Genomic DNA, 16903 nt, shown 5'->3' with positions numbered 1-16903 from the left:
TAAAATCCAAATATGCATTGCAGTGTTGTACACAAGTAGATTTGATGTGACCTTGAGCGTGATTTTTTTTAACATTTTGACCTGATTGGGGTAAGGGATGTTAGTGCTGAGGATGTCAAGCGGGTGTTGATTAGATATATCAACCAGATAAATTTGAAAGCTTCATGTGCTTTTCTCCAACAATGTTCCTTAACCCCATCCTCAGAAGATCATCCACTGCTACATTTTCATTTTCCCACTGTGACATATGGACACTTTCTTTTGTGCTGTGGGACTGCATTCACCAACAGTTGGTAAAACTACTTTCACATAGGACACTTAAAGTTGGCAGACAGACTTTGGTTCTATCATTTTGGGCTGGATGCAAACTGGTAAAAAGTTAGTGTGCTAATAAACTGCACCACTCTGTGCAGATGAACTTAAAAATAGTTAATTAGAACTAGTGATGTACGCAAGGCATTCTTTTTGCTTTCAAAGTGTGATTGATTTTGATGCACATCAATCTGAAAAATGAACACAGCTGACTTGTTTTGGTTTGCAATCTGTTTTCCTCTCTATCGTTCGTCTCATTCCGAATATTTTCTCCCGTATTAACGCTCCTAATATGCAATTGTGGCTTTGCCTCTGGTGGACAAACTGATCCAAAAGAAATTTCAAGTCACATACGTCTTTAATTTTTTGATGAATTATATTATTTTATCTAGTCAGAGCTCAGATTCTATGTGCTGAAATACTGATCTGCCTCAAACTTAATTCAAATGGTGGCAATATGTTGTCCACAAATGGAGAAAGCAAGATTTAATGTACTTTTATTTCATGGTCATGATCCTTTAATTTTTTTTTCCAAAAGTGTTGTGTATGTACCTTTTAAGAGGAACTATGTTTTTGAAGCCCCTGTGTACTGTAGTACCAGTAGTGACCACTCGGGTATATAAGCCTGTACAGCGTCTTGTATAGTTAGTTCACCTCCAGACTTTGTTCAGTAAACACTTGTTAAATCAACTCCTGCATTCCGTGTCTCCATTAACACACGGATCTAACAGTGGCGACGAGTTGGAAACGAACTTACCTGCAATTCGGCAGCACCTCAAGGAGATCGATTCCTCAGACGAAGGTCGAAGCAAGAAAAAACAAAAAAAAACAAACTGTGGTTTCACCAGCTAAACGGGCTGGTGGCAGGTAGTGCACTGATCCTTCCTGGGCTGCGGCGGGCTGGGGCTCGATCGGGTGGCTCTGCAGCGGGGCCGGGCAGCGAGTCGGAAAGCAGAAGCAAACAGAGACAGAGGGTGGAACACTCAGGAGGCGGCCGGTGCTGCAAAGCAGGTCGGCGTTCGGACCGAGCAGAGGGAGGGGAAAGTCCCAGAGGGTCCGCTCCACGACGGGAACGGTTCTCCAAGTAACGGAGAAACTTTTTAAAAGATATATATTAAAAAAAAAAAAAAAAAAGCGGCAGAGGCGCCATCTTGACTCGGCGGGGAAGAAGGAAAAGCGCGGGAGGTGCCATTTTTGATTTTCAGGATGCCGAAGACTGGCAATATTACTGCTTTCGATAGTGATATAGAGGATTGGACCACATGTGGAAAGAGTAGAGGTATATTGCAAGGCGAATGAAGTAGCGGATGATAAAAAGGCATCGGTATTTCTAAATCTGATGGGCGCAAGGACATACGGGCTGTTACTAAACTTGATCACTCCAGCCAAACCGATGGACAAGAATTTTAAGGAAATTGTTGATACCCTACAGGAGCACTTAAACCCAACACCGCTGCTGATAGCGGAACGATTCAAATTCTTCAGGAGGAATCAGCACAAGAATGAAAGTAACGCTGATTACCTCACCGAATTACGAAAGCTGTCAAAGCACTGCCAATTCGGGGCAGGACTAGCGGATTCTCTACGAGACAAATTCGTCTGCGGTCTCCTAAGCGAAGGAACACAGAAAAGACTACTTTTCTGAGAAAGATTTGACACTGGCTTTCAGTGTGGCTGTATCATACGAAGCAGCAGCAAGAGGAGCTGCAGAGATACAGCAAAAGCCACAGGACTTCGGCACCCATGAAATGACACAGGGTTTCGAGAGATGTTATCGCTGCGGCAGATCCACCCATGACCAGAAGGACTGCTGGTTCAAGGACAAAGCATGCAGGCAATGCGGAAAGATGGGACACATTGCACGTGTATGCAGATCTGGAAAAAAATCCGCTGACAGTAAAAAGGTCAATAAGGAAAAGTACAAAAAGGTACAAATGATGACGGACAGTAGCTCCGAAGACCAGAAGAGCGATAGCGACTCTGGAAACAAGAGACTAAGCTGTCTCAAATTACATAATGTAATTGCCAAAGAAGATTACCAGACCATTTGGGTTACCCTCACGATAGCGGGGTCCCCAGTCAAAATGGAGCTAGATACAGGATCAGCTCTGACCGTCATAAGTCGACGGGATTACGAGCGGCTATTTCCGCATATACCTTTGAAAGACACATCCATTATCTTGAAGACATATACGGGGCAGAAAGTATACCCCAGAGGGAAAATAAGGGTGCCTGTTGTATACAATGGCAAGGAAATATAGAAGTTGTATTTATACGTTCTGCAAGATGGTGGTCCACCGTTGTTGGGACGTGAATGGATCAGAAAGATACGTTTAGACTGGCACTCCATTCAGGCACTGACGGTGACCAGTAAGAAAAAAAATGATGATGTCATACCTGGGCGATTAAAAGAAATCTTGGCTAACGCCAAAGTGTTTCAACAGGAACTAGGAACCCTGAAAGGCGCCACCGCCTCAATAAAAGTGGAAGATGCGGCAATTCCCAAGTTTTTTAAGGCAAGGCCGGTGCCATACGCAATTCGTCCAGCCGTCGAGGCAGAGCTGGAGAATTTGGAAAAAGCAGGCGTGTTATCCAAGGTAGATTGGAGCGAGTGGGCAACACCCATCGTCCCGGCCATGAAGAAAACGTTGAATAATGATAAATCTGAAGAACAGAGAAAAATTCGCATCTGTGGGGACTTCAAGGTGACTGTAAACCCGGTTCTTCACATGGTACAGTATCCTCTTCCGAGGATAGAAGATATTTTCGCCTCACTATCTGGAGGGAAACGTTTCACCAAAATTGACTTAGCACAGGCTTATCTGCAGATGGAGGTTGAGGAGGCCTCTTAAAAAGTATCTCACGATAAACACACACAAAGGCCTGTACCAGTACAATCGACTGGTTTTCGGAGTGGCATCAGCTCCGGCTATCTGGCAAAGAGCTATGGAGCAAGTCCTGCAAGGGATTCTGGGGACTCAATGCTACCTGGACGACATCCTTGTAACAGGAGAAAACGACAACGAGCACCTTGCCAACTTGGAGCAGGTGCTCATGAGGCTGAGAGAACGGGGCCTACGAGCAAATCGCCCCAAGTGCAAATTTTTCCAGAAACAAATCATATTGTGGCCATGTCATTAACGAAGAAGGGTTGCATAAGTCACCTGAAAAAATTGAAGCGGTCGTAAAAGCCCCCGCGCCTGAAAATGTCTCACAATTAAGGTCATTCCTGGGATTAATAAATTACTATCATAAATTTTTACCGAACTTGTCAACGGTTCTGCACCCTCTTAACGCACTGCTACAAACTGGAGTAATTTGGAAATGGAGCGAAGACTGTAAACGTGCCTTCCAAAAATGCAAAGGCTTGATCACGTCCAGGGAAGTGTTGGCTCATTACAACCCATCACTGCCAATCAGACTGGCGTGCGATGCATCCCCTTACGGCGTGGGAGCGGTATTATCGCATAGATTCCCTGATGGCTCGGAACGACCGATAACTTTTGCGTCACGCTCATTGAACTCAGCTGAGCGTAACTATGCCCAGATCGACAGGGAGGCACTCAGCCTGGTGTGGGGGGTGAAGAAATTCAACCATTACCTACACGGACAAAAATTTACCTTGTTGACTGACCATCAACCCCTCGTCTCCATATTCAACCCTAAAAAGGGCATTCCCATTATGACAGCGCAAAGGCTACAGAGGTGGTCCCTTTTCCTAGGGGCTCACCAATATGACATAGAATACAAAGGAACAAAACAGCATGGGAATGCTGATGGGTTATCGCGCCTACCGTTGCCAACGGTAGAAGAGGCGCCTACAGTGGACCCAGTGGAGATGTTCCACTCGACCATAGTGGAATGTCTACTGGTGACAAATTCTACCATTGAAAAGGAAACGAGAAATGACCCGACTCCCTCTCTCGAGTCTACGATTTTAACGGTGAAGGGATGGCCAGCACATGGCGAACCACTGTTGCCAGCATTCTCGCAAAGAAGAGAACAGCTGTCAGTGTGCCGAGGAACCTTGATGTGTGGATCCAGAGTGGTGATTCCACCCAAACTCCAGGATAAAGTGCTAAAGGAGCTTCACGAGGGGCATCTGGGTGGAGTGAAAATGAAGAACTTAGTCAGAGCGTTTGTGTGGTGGCCAGGTATCGATGGAGACATCGAAGAAATGACCAAGAGCTGTCTAGGATACCAGAAGGTCCAAAACGCCCCACCACAAGCCCCTCTACGTCCATGGGAGTGGCCCTCATCTCCATGGCAAAGGGTACATATCGACTTTGCTGGTCTATTTATGGACTCAATGTTCTTAATCGCGGTGGATGCACACTCCAAGTGGCTGGAGGTAATAAAGATGTCCTCCACCACCACGGAAAAAACCATCGCAGTATTAAGGACCATATTCGCCAGGAATGGGCTGCCGGAACAGATCTGCTCTGATAATGGACCGCAATTTGTATCCGAAGAATTCAGGAAGTTCTTAAAAAAAAACAATGGGGTTAAGCACTGCATGTCCGCCCCATACCATCCCGCCACCAATGGATTAGCTGAAAGGTTTGTCCAGACCTTCAAGAAGGCCACAAAGGCCATGGGTAATGAAGACATAAATCTACAACATAAGGTAGATAACCTCTTGTGTGCGTACAGGAATGCAACACGTGGTTACAAACCAAACCCCCGCCATGATGTTTTTCAATAGAAGACTAAGATGCCGGCTGGATTTGGTCAAGCCAAACGACAGAAGGGACGTAGAGAACCGGCAATTTCAAAGCATGAATGAAAGGCCAACTAGAACCTTCCAGATAGGTCAACCAGTTTTGGCCCGGGACTACCGTACCGAGAAATGGCAGCCTGGAACTATTTGCACACGACTAGGACCGCTGATGTATACCGTGGACATTGGAGAAAGCATAATAAGGCGCCATGCTGACCAGATCATAGTCATCTGAAAAAGGACAACCTACACCACAACTCTCTAGGCCTAGTGATGAAGCAGAGATACCCATAGTATCTACCTCCGATCCGGTGATACTGGAACCAGATGAACCCGACACTGGCATTAAAGCCGAATCGACCTTGCCAAAAGAACCTACTACACCACCGAGGCGTTATCCGGACCGAGTCAGGAAGCCTCCAGAGAGACTGAATTTGTAATTGATTAACTTCAGCAAATGTGTAGATTATTGTTCTTGTAAAAATGTTATTTAATGATTACTTAAAATGTTATGTACTATTTATCTAAAAGGGGAGGAATTGTAGTGTATGTACCTTTTAAGAGGAACTATGTTTTTGAAGCCCCTGTGTACTGTAGTACCAGTAGTGACCACTCGGGTATATAAGCCTGTATAGCGTCTTGTATAGTTAGTTCACCTCCAGACTTTGTTCAGTAAACACTTGTTAAATCAACTCCTGCATTCCGTGTCTCCATTAACACACGGATCTAACAAAAAGTGTGTTTTTTTGTTTTCTGTCCTGTCCCTGATCTTCTGTGGTCACTCATCTCTTGTGGTTAAGTGATTGTGTGAGCAGGCTGTTTCAGTCATTTTGAGCTGCTCTGCAAGTGACAGACAGGGGTTTGAAGACAATTCTCCCACCTGCTTCTCTAGGATGTAGCTTGTCCTACTTTTAGCACTTCTCCATAGCAACCATTGTGACGCAGCAATCCAGAAGTGTACAAGGGGAATATTCCTCCTACAATTAGTCTAAGTATTCGGCTTATTTTTAAGTAACACTTGATCTTTTTTTTACCCCTATCCACCTTCACTGACTCACCAGCCAACCTGAAATTGGGTCTCATTTTTCACTTAAGGAACAAACCTTTAGAGCCAGTTTTCCACCAATTTGGAGGTAGTTGTTTAATGTTTGACCTGATCACATTAGAATGGCAAGTCAAACTTTTTACAAGTTTTACAGCTGCCTTTACTGAGTCCAGGAAAGCAAAGCCCCCAATGAGAACTTGGTGGGTGTATTATGTCCGTGTATAATTGAGACACGGACTGCAGGAGTTGGTTATAACAGGTCTTTACTGAATGGAGGCAACCTGGAACTACTATGCAAATGTTACTACACAGGCTTATATACAGGGGTGGTCACTACTGGTACTGCAGTATACAGGGGCTGCAGAATATAGTTCCTTCTGCAAAGTACATACACTACAATTCCTCCCCTTTTAGCTAAACAGTACATAACATTCGATTAACAATGAAATAACATATTTACAATTACAGTTGCTAGATACATTAGTTGAAGTTAAGCAATTATAAGTTCAGTCTTTGAGGAGGCTTCCTGATTCTGTCTGGATAACGCCTCTTTGGGGTATCAGGTTCTTCTGGCAAAGTTGAGTCGGGATCAATGTCGTTGTTTGGTTCGTCTGCTTCCAATATCACCGATTCTGAGGTAGATGCAATTGGTACTTCGGTTTCATCGCCAGGTGTATCAGATCGTGGTGTGGAGTTGACGTTTCCCAGTGACTCTAGAATCTGGTCAGCATGGCGTCTTACAATGCTCTCTCCAACGTCCACGGTATACAGTAGAGGTCCTTGCCGTGTACAGATCGTTCCTGGCTGCCATTTCTCTGTGCGGTAGTCCCGGGCCAAAACTGGTTGACCTATCTTAAAACTCCTGGTCGGCCTTTCATTCATATTCTGAAACTGCCTGTTCTCCACATCTCTTCTGATGTTTGGCTTAACCAAATCCAAGTGGCATCGTAGTCTTCGATTGAAGAACATCATGGCTGGAGTTTGGTTGGTAACCGCATGTGTTGCATTCCGGTAGGCAAACAAGAAGTTATCCACCTTGTGCTGTAGGGGTATATCTTCATTACACATTGCCTTGATAGCCTTCTTGAATGTTTGAACGAACCTCTCGGCCAATCCATTAGTGGCTGGATGATATGGGGCGGATGTGTAATGCTTAACACCATTGTTCTTTAAGAACCTCCGGAACTCTTCAGACACAAACTGTGGTCCATTGTCGGAGCAAATCTGTTCAGGCAGCCCATTCCTGGCGAATATGGTTCGTAAGACTGTGATAGTTTTTTCTGTGGTGGTTGAGGACATTTTTATTACCTCTGGCCACTTTGAATGTGCATCCACCGCAATTAAAAACATCGAGTCCATAAATGGACCAGCAAAATCAATGTGCACCCTTTGCCATGGAGATGAGGGCCACTCCCAGGGATGTAGAGGGGCTTGTGGTGGGGCGTTTTGGACCTTCTGGCATCCTGTACAGCTCTTGGTCATCTCTTCGATTTCTCTGTCGATTCCCGGCCACCACACAAACGCGCTGGCTAAGTTCTTCATTTTTACCCCTCCCAGATGACCCTCATGAAGCTCATTGAGCACTCTATCCTTCAATTTGGGTGGAATTACTACTCTGGATCCACACATCAAGGTTCCTCTGCACACTGACAGCTGTTCTCTTCTCGGCGAGAATGCTGGCAGCAGTGGTTCACCATGTGCTGGCCATCCCTTCACCGTTAAATCATAGACCCAGGACAGTGTCGGGTCATTTCGTGTTTCCTTTTCTATGTTTGCATTCGTCACAGGGAGACATTCAACTATGGTCGAGTGGAATATCTCCACTGGATCCACTGCAAGTTCTTCTTCCACCGTTGGCAACGGTAGGCGTGACAATCCATCAGCATTCCCATGCTGTTTAGTTCCTTTGTACTCGATGTCATATTGGTGTGCCCCTAGGAAAAGGGACCACCTCTGTAGCCGTTGTGCTGTCATTATCGGTACGCCCTTCTGAGGGTTGAAAATGGAGATAAGAGGTTGATGATCAGTAAGTAGAGTAAATTTCTGACCGTGCAGGTAGTGATTGAACTTCTTCACCCCCCACACCAGGCTGAGGGCCTCTCTGTCAATCTGGATGTAGTTACGCTCGGCTGAGGTTAACGAGCGTGACGCAAAAACTATCGGCCTCTCTGAACCATCAAGGAATTTATGTGACAGTACCGCCCCAATGCCGTAGGGAGACGCATCACAGGCCAGTCTTATCGGTAGTGATGGGTTGTTGTGAGCCAATACTTCTCTTGAAGTGATTAGGTCCTTACTCTTCTGAAAGGCCCGCTTACATTCATCGCTTCATTTCCATGCTACTCCCGTTTGTAGTAGGGCGTTCAGTGGGTGCAGAATTGTGGACAAATTCGGCAAAAACTTATGGTAGTAATTCACCAATCCGAGGAATGACCTCAGTTGCGACACATTTTCAGGCGCTGGAGCCTTAACTACTGCTTCAATTTTGTCAGGGGACTTATGTAACCCCTCTTCATCAATCACGTGGCCACAATACGATATCTGTTTCTTAAAAAACTCGCACTTGGGGCGATTGGCCCGTAGCCCACGTTCACGTAGTCTAGTGAGCACCTGCTCTAGGTTGGCAAGGTGTTCACTGTCATCTTCACCTGTCACTAGGATGTCGTCCAAGTAACACCGAGTCCCCGGAATTCCTTGCAGGACTTGTTCCATCGCTCTTTGCCATATCGCCGGAGCTGATGCTACTCTGAATACCAGTCGATTATACTGGTAAAGACTTTTGTGAGTGTTTATCGTGAGATACTTCCTAGAGGATTCTTCAACCTCCATCTGCAAATATGCTTGTGCTAGGTCAATTTTTGTAAAACGCTTCCCTCCAGATAGTGAGGCGAAGATATCTTCTATCCTTGGAAGAGGATATTGTACTGTGTGAAGGACTGGGTTCATCGTCACCTTGAAGTCCCCACAGATGCGAACCTTCCTTGGCTCCTCAGACTTATTGTTTAACGTTTTCTTCATGACAGGAACGATGGGTGTCGCCCACTCGCTCCAGTCTACCTTAGATAACACGCCTGCATTCTCCAGATTCTCCAGCTCTGCCTCGACGGCTGGGCGAATTGCATATGGTGCCGGCCTTGCTTTGAAAAACTTGGGAATTGCATTCTCTTCTATTTTTATCGAGGCGGTTACGCCTTTAAGAGTTCCCAGTTCTTGTTGAAATACCTCTTTGGCGTTAGCTAAGATTGTTGACAATCGTCCAGGAGTGACGTCGTCATCCTTTTTACGAGCCACCGTCAGTGCCTGAATGGAGTGCCAGTCTAAACTTATCTTTCTGATCCATTCACGTCCCAATAACGGTGGTCCACCATCTTGCAGTATGTACAGATACAATTTCTGTATTTCCTTGCCGTTGTATTCGACAGGCACCCTTATTTTTCCCCTGGGGTATACTTTTTGCCCCGTATACGTCTTCAAGACAATGGATGTCTCTTTCAAGGGTATGTGTGAGAATAGCCGCTCGTAGTCTCGTCGATTCATGATGGTTAGAGCTGATCCTGTATCCAATTCCATTTTGACTTGGGACCCTGCTATCATGAGGGTGACCTAAATGGTTCGGTGATCCTCTTTTGCGATTACGTTGTGAAGTTTGAGACAGCTTAGTCTCTTGTTCCCGGATTCACTATCGCTCATCTAGTCTTCGGAACTACTGTCCGTCATCTTTTGTACTTTCCTGTACGGTTCCTTAGTAGCCTTTTTGTTGTCGCTGGTCTTCTTCCCAGACCTGCAAACTCGTGCAATGTGTCCCATCTTTCCGCATTGCCTGCATATTTTGTCCGTGGACCAGCAGTCCTTCTGGTCATGGGTTGTTCTGCCGCAGCGATAACATTTTGCAAATCCCCGTGTCATTTCGTGGGTGCCGTATTCCTGTGGCTTTTGCTGTATTTCCGCAGCTCCCCTTTCTGCTGCTTCGTACGATACTGCCACGCTGAAAGCCTTATCTAGCGTCAGCTCTTTCTCTGAGAGTAACCTCTTCTGGGTTCCTTCACTCAGGAGTCCACAGATAAATTTGTCCCGTAAGGTATCTGCCAGTCCTGCTCCGAACTGGCAGTGCTTTGATAGCTTGCGTAGTTCCGTAAGGTAATCAGCATTGCTCTCATCTTTATGCTGATTTCTCCTGTGGAATTTAAATCTTTCTGCTATCAGCAGCGGTGTAGGATTTAGGTGTTCCTGTAGGATAGCAACAATTTCGATAAAACTCTTCGCCTTCGGTTTGGCTGGAGTAATCAGGTCCCGCAATAGGCCGTACGTTCTTGCGCCCATTAAGTTTAGCAGTACCGATGCCTTTTTCTCATCGGCTACTTCGTTTGCCTCGCAATATACCTCGACTCTTTCCACATACGTGGTCCAGTCTTCTATTGCATTATCGAAGGCAGCGATATTGCCAGTCTTCGGCATCTTGGAAATCTAAGATGGCGCCTCCCGCGCTTTGACTTCTTCCCCGAGTTAACAAAATGGCGCCTCCCGCGCTTTGCCTTCTCCGCTGTTGCTAGCGCTGTTGCTGGCGTTTTATGCCTTGATGGCGACGCCCTATGGTCTTCGCACACTTTCCCCCACGCTGCTGCTAACGCCGCTCTCCGCGGTTCCCGTGGCAACCTGCAGCTCCTCGCGGCTTTCTGCGCGTTTAATTTTTATTATTTCCCCGTCGTCTGAACAACCCTGCGGGACACTTGCCTCCCTCTTCTCAGGTCTGTACGCTGCCCGGCTTCGTAGCACCGGCCGCGCCCTGTGTGCTCCACCCTCTCTCTCTCTCTCTCTCTCTCTCCTCTTCCCGACAGCGCTGCTCGGCCTCGTTGCAAAGCCACCCGCTCGAGCTCTAGACCGCCGCAGCCCAGGAAGGATCAGTGTACTACCTGCCACCAGCCCGATTAGCTGAAGCACCATCGACAGGATAACCAAGCCCTGCTCTCGACAGCCTCTCCTGCAAATCTTCAACTCCGCTGACTCAGAGGCGGATGCCCACGGTCGACGCCCGTTTCTTTCTTCCTTCTGGCCTCGACCTCTGATACCTTCGCTTCAGGGATGGATCCCCATGAGGTGGTGCAGACTGTAGGTAAGTTCGTATCTGCTCGTCGCCAGTATTATGTACATGTATAATTGAGACACGGACTGCAGGAGTTGGTTATAACAGGTCTTTACTGAATGGAGGCAACCTGGAAGTACTATGCAAATGTTACTACACAGGCTTATATACAGGGGTGGTAACTACTGGTACTGCAGTATACAGGGGCTGCAGAATATAGTTCCTTCTGCAAAGTACATACACTACAGGGTGGGTAAGCAGGTACAGTGAAATCCGTCGTCTCTATCAAAGTTTCCCAGTGAGGGAGGTGAAAACTAGAGGTTATTTTCACTTTCAAATACTTCATGAAATAAATTAACGTGTTTACATGTTAATTTCGGTAAATGTTATAGAAATAAAAGATACAGTGTCAGCTTGGCCTAGTACAGGCAGTAGCATTCCTGCCTCCGAATACGATCATTGTGGGTTCTAGCCCCACTCCAGGTACTTGAACACGTAATCTAAGTTGACACTTCGGTTGACACTTCAATGCAGTGCTGAGGGATTGCTGCATTGTCAGAGGTGCCATCTTTCTGACAAGAAATTAAACCGAGGCCCTGTCCACCTGATCAAGTGGAGCCAAAAGAACCCATTGCACTATTTGAAGAAGAGCAGAGAATTTCTACTTATGTCCTGGTCTATATTTATCCCTCAATCAACACCTCCAAAACCGATTAACTGGTCATTTATCTTGTTGCTGTTTGTGGAACCTTGCTATGTGTGGCTGCCATGTTTACTTACAGTGACTACACTGCTAAAATAATTCATTGACTGTGAAGCACTTTGGGATATCCTGAGGATATAATAAAGGCATTATATAAACTTCAAATTCTTTCTTTATACAGGAAACTTTGTTATATCCGGCACCGACGGGACTGAGCTGTTGCCGATCTAGCAAAACTGCCGGACATACAAAGTTAATGTTGAAGCATACGGAGGTTTTCATCTCCGTATCTGACAACAAACACTGTTGCTTAGCAACAGTTTCAAACAGTCAGCCCGTACCTTGGAAGCGTCTCTGTAGCTCAGCAATAGCTTCAGAGAGACTTTCCAGAGCCCGACTGTTGAAAACAAAGCCACGAGAAGAAAAACAACCTAACAGAATGGCTCCTGATTTCTGCCGGTAGATCGAGGTTTCCGGACATACAACCTCCGGATAAACCAAAGTCTCCTGTACTTCGTTCTTCCTTCAAGCCCCCTCAAAAAAGCACTAATGTATGGAGCCATTGTTTGAAAACTATTACTTCTGCCATCGTTTTTTCTGATTATCAGACCTGAGAAATATTATTTTGCAATTTGGCCATTTTTTCTTTTACTAAGTTCATGCTTAATAGGCTTGGCATATTTTCTCTTTCCCTTAGCTAAAATCACCTATTGTGCAATCTTTCATTTTTCTTAATACTAACTAAAAATGGCATATCTTCAGCTTTCAAGAGCTGAACAGCTTGAGCTCTGTAAATTCTCAAGTTTAAAAACAAACCTGGGCAATACCTTGAATAAAGTTGTTTTTAATGTTTTTTATTTTTGAATCCTGTTCCTGCATTGCATATTTGCACTGATATTGATGGAATGAACCTACTATTAACTGGCAACCTGTATGTACTATATCTCGGCATGTTATTTGAGCAAAATGATTGTAACCGGTTTAATTACTTAGACAAAGTGTACAACAGGCAGAATATATATTTTCCATTAATGAGCAACAATTGTACACAGAATAGCAGTTGGTGGGAATTTATTATAATTGAGGGATACAATTGATAAATTGCAAGTGTCCTCTCAACTAAACAATGTTGTATATAATTTGGTTATCTTTGTACTTCTAAGTGTTCACAGCCTTGGGCTGTGGTGTCTAAATTTGCAGTGTGACTCTCGTCTGAAGTTGAGGGATGTTGTTTTGTCTCTTGGCCAGATAAAGGGCTACAGTGAAAGTAATAATGAAAGTTCTCGGGTATATCCTGTAATGTCGTTAGAGAAGCTTGTGATGCAGTATAACCTCTACCTTTAGCACATTGGCAAGTTGCAGAAACCCGTGTCCCCAGTGATTTAACTAGAACTAATTTTAATAATTAATTTTTTTTTAGTGTTCGGTCTTGGATAATATGCTATGTTTTTAAGTAAAGTTATTTGTAGATTAATTTTGACTGTTGAACAACGAGTGATAGCCTTGAAGCAAAGAATTCATGCTGCGTATTTAGTTCTCTTTCTTAAAACCGGTCCATTCTGGTGGAAATGCATTGAAGGGGGGGGGGGGAAAAAAGCCAAAGGGTACATTTGAGACTTCAGCATCATTCAGTTGCCTCGTGTTCACACGTTAGGGTTTTCAATTTAATGAATTTGAACAGGTTATGTTAATATTGCAGATGTTTATGATGGACACCTGCTGGGCTCCAGTGACAGTCAAGTGAAAGAAAAGTCAACTATGAAGGCCATTTTTGCAAACCTACTTCCTGGAAGCAGCTATAACCCCATTCCTTTCCCATTGTAAGTTTTGTTCTCCTGTACACATTTTAAAGTGAGCCAAAATGTTTCTTTTTTAATTAAAAAAAAAAAAAGTAACTTTCTGGTATGTTTGATGCCATTTTGAATTTCATTCCTAAATATTGATGCGTCCCTTGTTTGCAATTCTGGAGATGAAAACTGGAATATATACCAGGACTTTTGAGTTTTTTTCTGAAAAGAAGGCTGTTTTATTTTAAGGTACTAATATATTTCTGTTTATTACAATACCTCCATTGACCAGGACCATGGTATAATTTTATGAAAAGCATCCACAAGTAGGTGTAACACAAGATCATGAATGTTGATCACACTGATGCAAAGACCAGACCTAATATATCTCAATTTATGATAATTCAACATTCACTGTTACATATAGGGAAAAGGACATTAAGAATTAGAATTGATCCAAGGTTTGGAAATGAAACATAGCCAGTTACTAATCAACTTAACATCCAAAATGCCAGTTGTACAATAAAATACTAGGCCCTTGTGAACTCAGTGATATTTACAAAGCAATTTGTATTTAAAAGTGTTAAATTTACTACCCAAAATGGACAATCCTGAGGCTATGGTCAGGGTCAGGTGTACATATATTAACCGATTTTAGTATGGTAGTGTGACCATGTATTTTTATTTCTTTACTAGTGATCCAGATAAGCACTACCTTATGTGGGAGCATGAACGTGTACCAATTACAGTGTGTGAGAAGGAGCCAAGTTCAATCATTGCATTTGCGCTCAGGTACTGTGTTTTGTTTTTTAACCTTTGTTCCTTTTTTCACAGATAGAGTACCTAGTGTGAATTCTAGCCTTTAACTTTTTAATATTTTCTGTAGCTGCAAGGAATACAAGAATGCTGTAGAAGATCTCGGACGAGAATCTGTGAAGAACGGGAGTGACGAAGGAGTACAACAGGCAAAGTAATTTGGATGGGGAGGGGGGTGCTAGAGAAAGGGTCTGGAGACAAATTTCTGGCGTTAGCTATTGACTGTCACTGCTCTGTTGTGGATCAGACCCAGTAGTGTCTAGATACTTCAACTGCGTTCAGATGTAGTTCCTTAAATGGACCTGTGCTAATGTGATCCATCAGCTTGAGTCGCAGCAGCACTTTGTTTTTAGATCTTGTTTCTGTGCTGTGGATTTCCATCCAATTTTCATTACATTGCTTGTTTTCAAGCTCTTACCCGTTTCTGTGGTGGTATTGTTTCTGTGTAACACCTATCTTCTGCAACGTGACAGCAAACTCTTGTTTTTACCTCCAGTATCCAGCAATGGGACAGTTACAGTCTTTGATATTAACTTGCTGAGCAAAATTTCTGAAATATGCCATGTACAGATTGTTTACTGGAAAATACTGAGCTAGATTTCTGTGGATTTCAATGTAATGAGTGCTAAATATGACCTTTCTAATCATGAAAAGAGATCTAGATGCAGTTATTTTATGCATTTAACTTATCCTTTATATATTTAAGAAAAATCTTTATACGCAATGTTCCACTTATGTTGCCTGCCTTTCATCTCTTCGTGTTTCAGTAATGTAGACAGACCAAAGACCAATAGCCCTGCAAGGCACTTGGAAAACAGCAGCAGTCAAGGGAATCGCAGCACCGACTCTGAACAGACATGTAAGTTTATTTTGAAAGGCTTGTTGAGATGCAATACCTGCTTTGGAGTGTATTCTAGCATAAACTGTTCAGCAGCCCCACAGCTTTTTTTTCCTTTGCTACCGCTAGCTCGCTTCTTTTAGGTCTTAGCAAAAGCTGGCAGGAATTCATTTAGAAATTATAAAAAAAATGTTCTTGCTCTTTTCTAGCAAGAAAGACATCTGGAGTTTTGTCATTTTTCCGAGGTTCAGGGGGTAGAAGCCCTGATCTGTCCATACAGAGAAAAGAAACTTTACGAGGTGCAGATAGTGCTTATTACCAGGTCTCTCAATCAGGGAAAGAAGGGGCAGAGAATCATGCTGCAGAGTCGCAAGGTACAGTTAAACGCTGGTCGCTGACACGCTAAACCTTATAGAATGACAATTTGTGTGCCTTTTGGACTTCTACGTTGCTGATGATACTTGTTTTTCCTTACTCCATAGCAAAGCTTTTTTTTAAAGCTATTACTGGAAGCAACTCTATTTTCCTTCAGCAATACTGCTGTTGATCAACTATGTATCACGAGAGCCACGGCAGTTGCTTTAATTATGTAAAATTAATATTTTTATATTCAATTGAAAACTTGTTATAACAGCATTCGGGATTGGAAGCATTTTCATAAGGTTCTAAGCTTTAGACTCCTTCATCGCACTTGGTATATAGCACAGCCATGCTAAGTAGCTTCAAACACAACACAAGGGAACAGAGCAGTTTTGCCACAAACAGGGGAAATTCGGTTTCAAAGGCTGTAATTTGCAGCGTTTAAGTCTAAAATACAGTCTAGAAAAGTCAGAAAATCAGTGGAGCTCTGATTCGATCAACTTTATTTTCAGAATAAGTTGATGACAGTGCAAGAATTTTTCAAAGTTTGGTCTCCATGGATCCTATTTTATTGAATATAATTTTCTTGTATTGAATATAATCTGCAATATATTAGATGAAAGCATAGTCTTGATGGCAGAGAGGTCTGGGAATTTGGAAGCTAAGTTTAAGTGAAGAGCCAGTGCTCACTGATGAGAACAAAGAACAGGCATGGTCGGGGGATGGGCAATGGGCTCAGGTAACTTTAACCTTGCAGTTAGGGATAAAATGCACCCACTATTAAGAGCCAGGGGAACTTAAACAGCACAAGAGAGGAAACTGGGGGAGAAAGAGCAAAAGAGCCTGAAGGTCGAGGTCCAACAAAAAACTCGCAACCTAAAGAACAGATGGTGGGTGGAGAAAGCGCAGGAGATCCAGCAGCTAGCCGACAACCATGACAGCATGGATTCTTTAGCGCAGTCAAGACCGCCTACGGCCCAAGCACCCATGGTCCTATCCCACTGCGGGCCAAGAACGGAGAGGTACTCATCAAAGACAGGGAAGCAGTCAGTGCCCGCTGGAAGGAGCACTTTGAAGATCTCAACCGAGACTCTGTCTTCGACGCGAGCGTCCTCAACTCCATCCCGCAGCATGCTACCCGTCACCATCTCGGCACAACCCCAGCCCGGCATGAGGTTGAAAAGGCCATCTGACAGCTGAAGAACAAAAAGGCCTGCCGAGGCACTAAAGCATGGCAGAGAA

The 16903-nt window shown here is 44.1% G+C and overlaps 1 protein-coding gene across 4 annotated transcripts in view; it reads left to right on the top strand.

Moving 5' to 3' along the window:
• pikfyve (phosphoinositide kinase, FYVE finger containing) overlaps positions 1–16903 on the top strand; it is a 180198-nt gene that overhangs the window by 146376 nt on the left and 16919 nt on the right. For 3 of the 4 annotated variants that reach the window (XM_085985714.1, XM_085985713.1, XM_085985716.1), the window contains 5 exons: positions 13560–13680; positions 14344–14439; positions 14534–14617; positions 15231–15322; positions 15511–15675. In XM_085985714.1, the coding sequence (XP_085841840.1) occupies positions 13560–13680; positions 14344–14439; positions 14534–14617; positions 15231–15322; positions 15511–15675 (558 nt within the window). The remainder of the gene's footprint in view (positions 1–13559; positions 13681–14343; positions 14440–14533; positions 14618–15230; positions 15323–15510; positions 15676–16903) is intronic. The other variant, XM_085985715.1, reaches the window with a different exon arrangement.

Source organism: Somniosus microcephalus, chromosome 4, assembly GCF_052327205.1.
Source record: "Somniosus microcephalus isolate GS21.2 chromosome 4, FLI_Smic_1.0, whole genome shotgun sequence".
NCBI lineage: Eukaryota > Metazoa > Chordata > Chondrichthyes > Squaliformes > Somniosidae > Somniosus > Somniosus microcephalus.
Note: the sequence above shows the minus strand (reverse complement) of the source record. Positions and strands in the feature narration are given on the sequence as shown.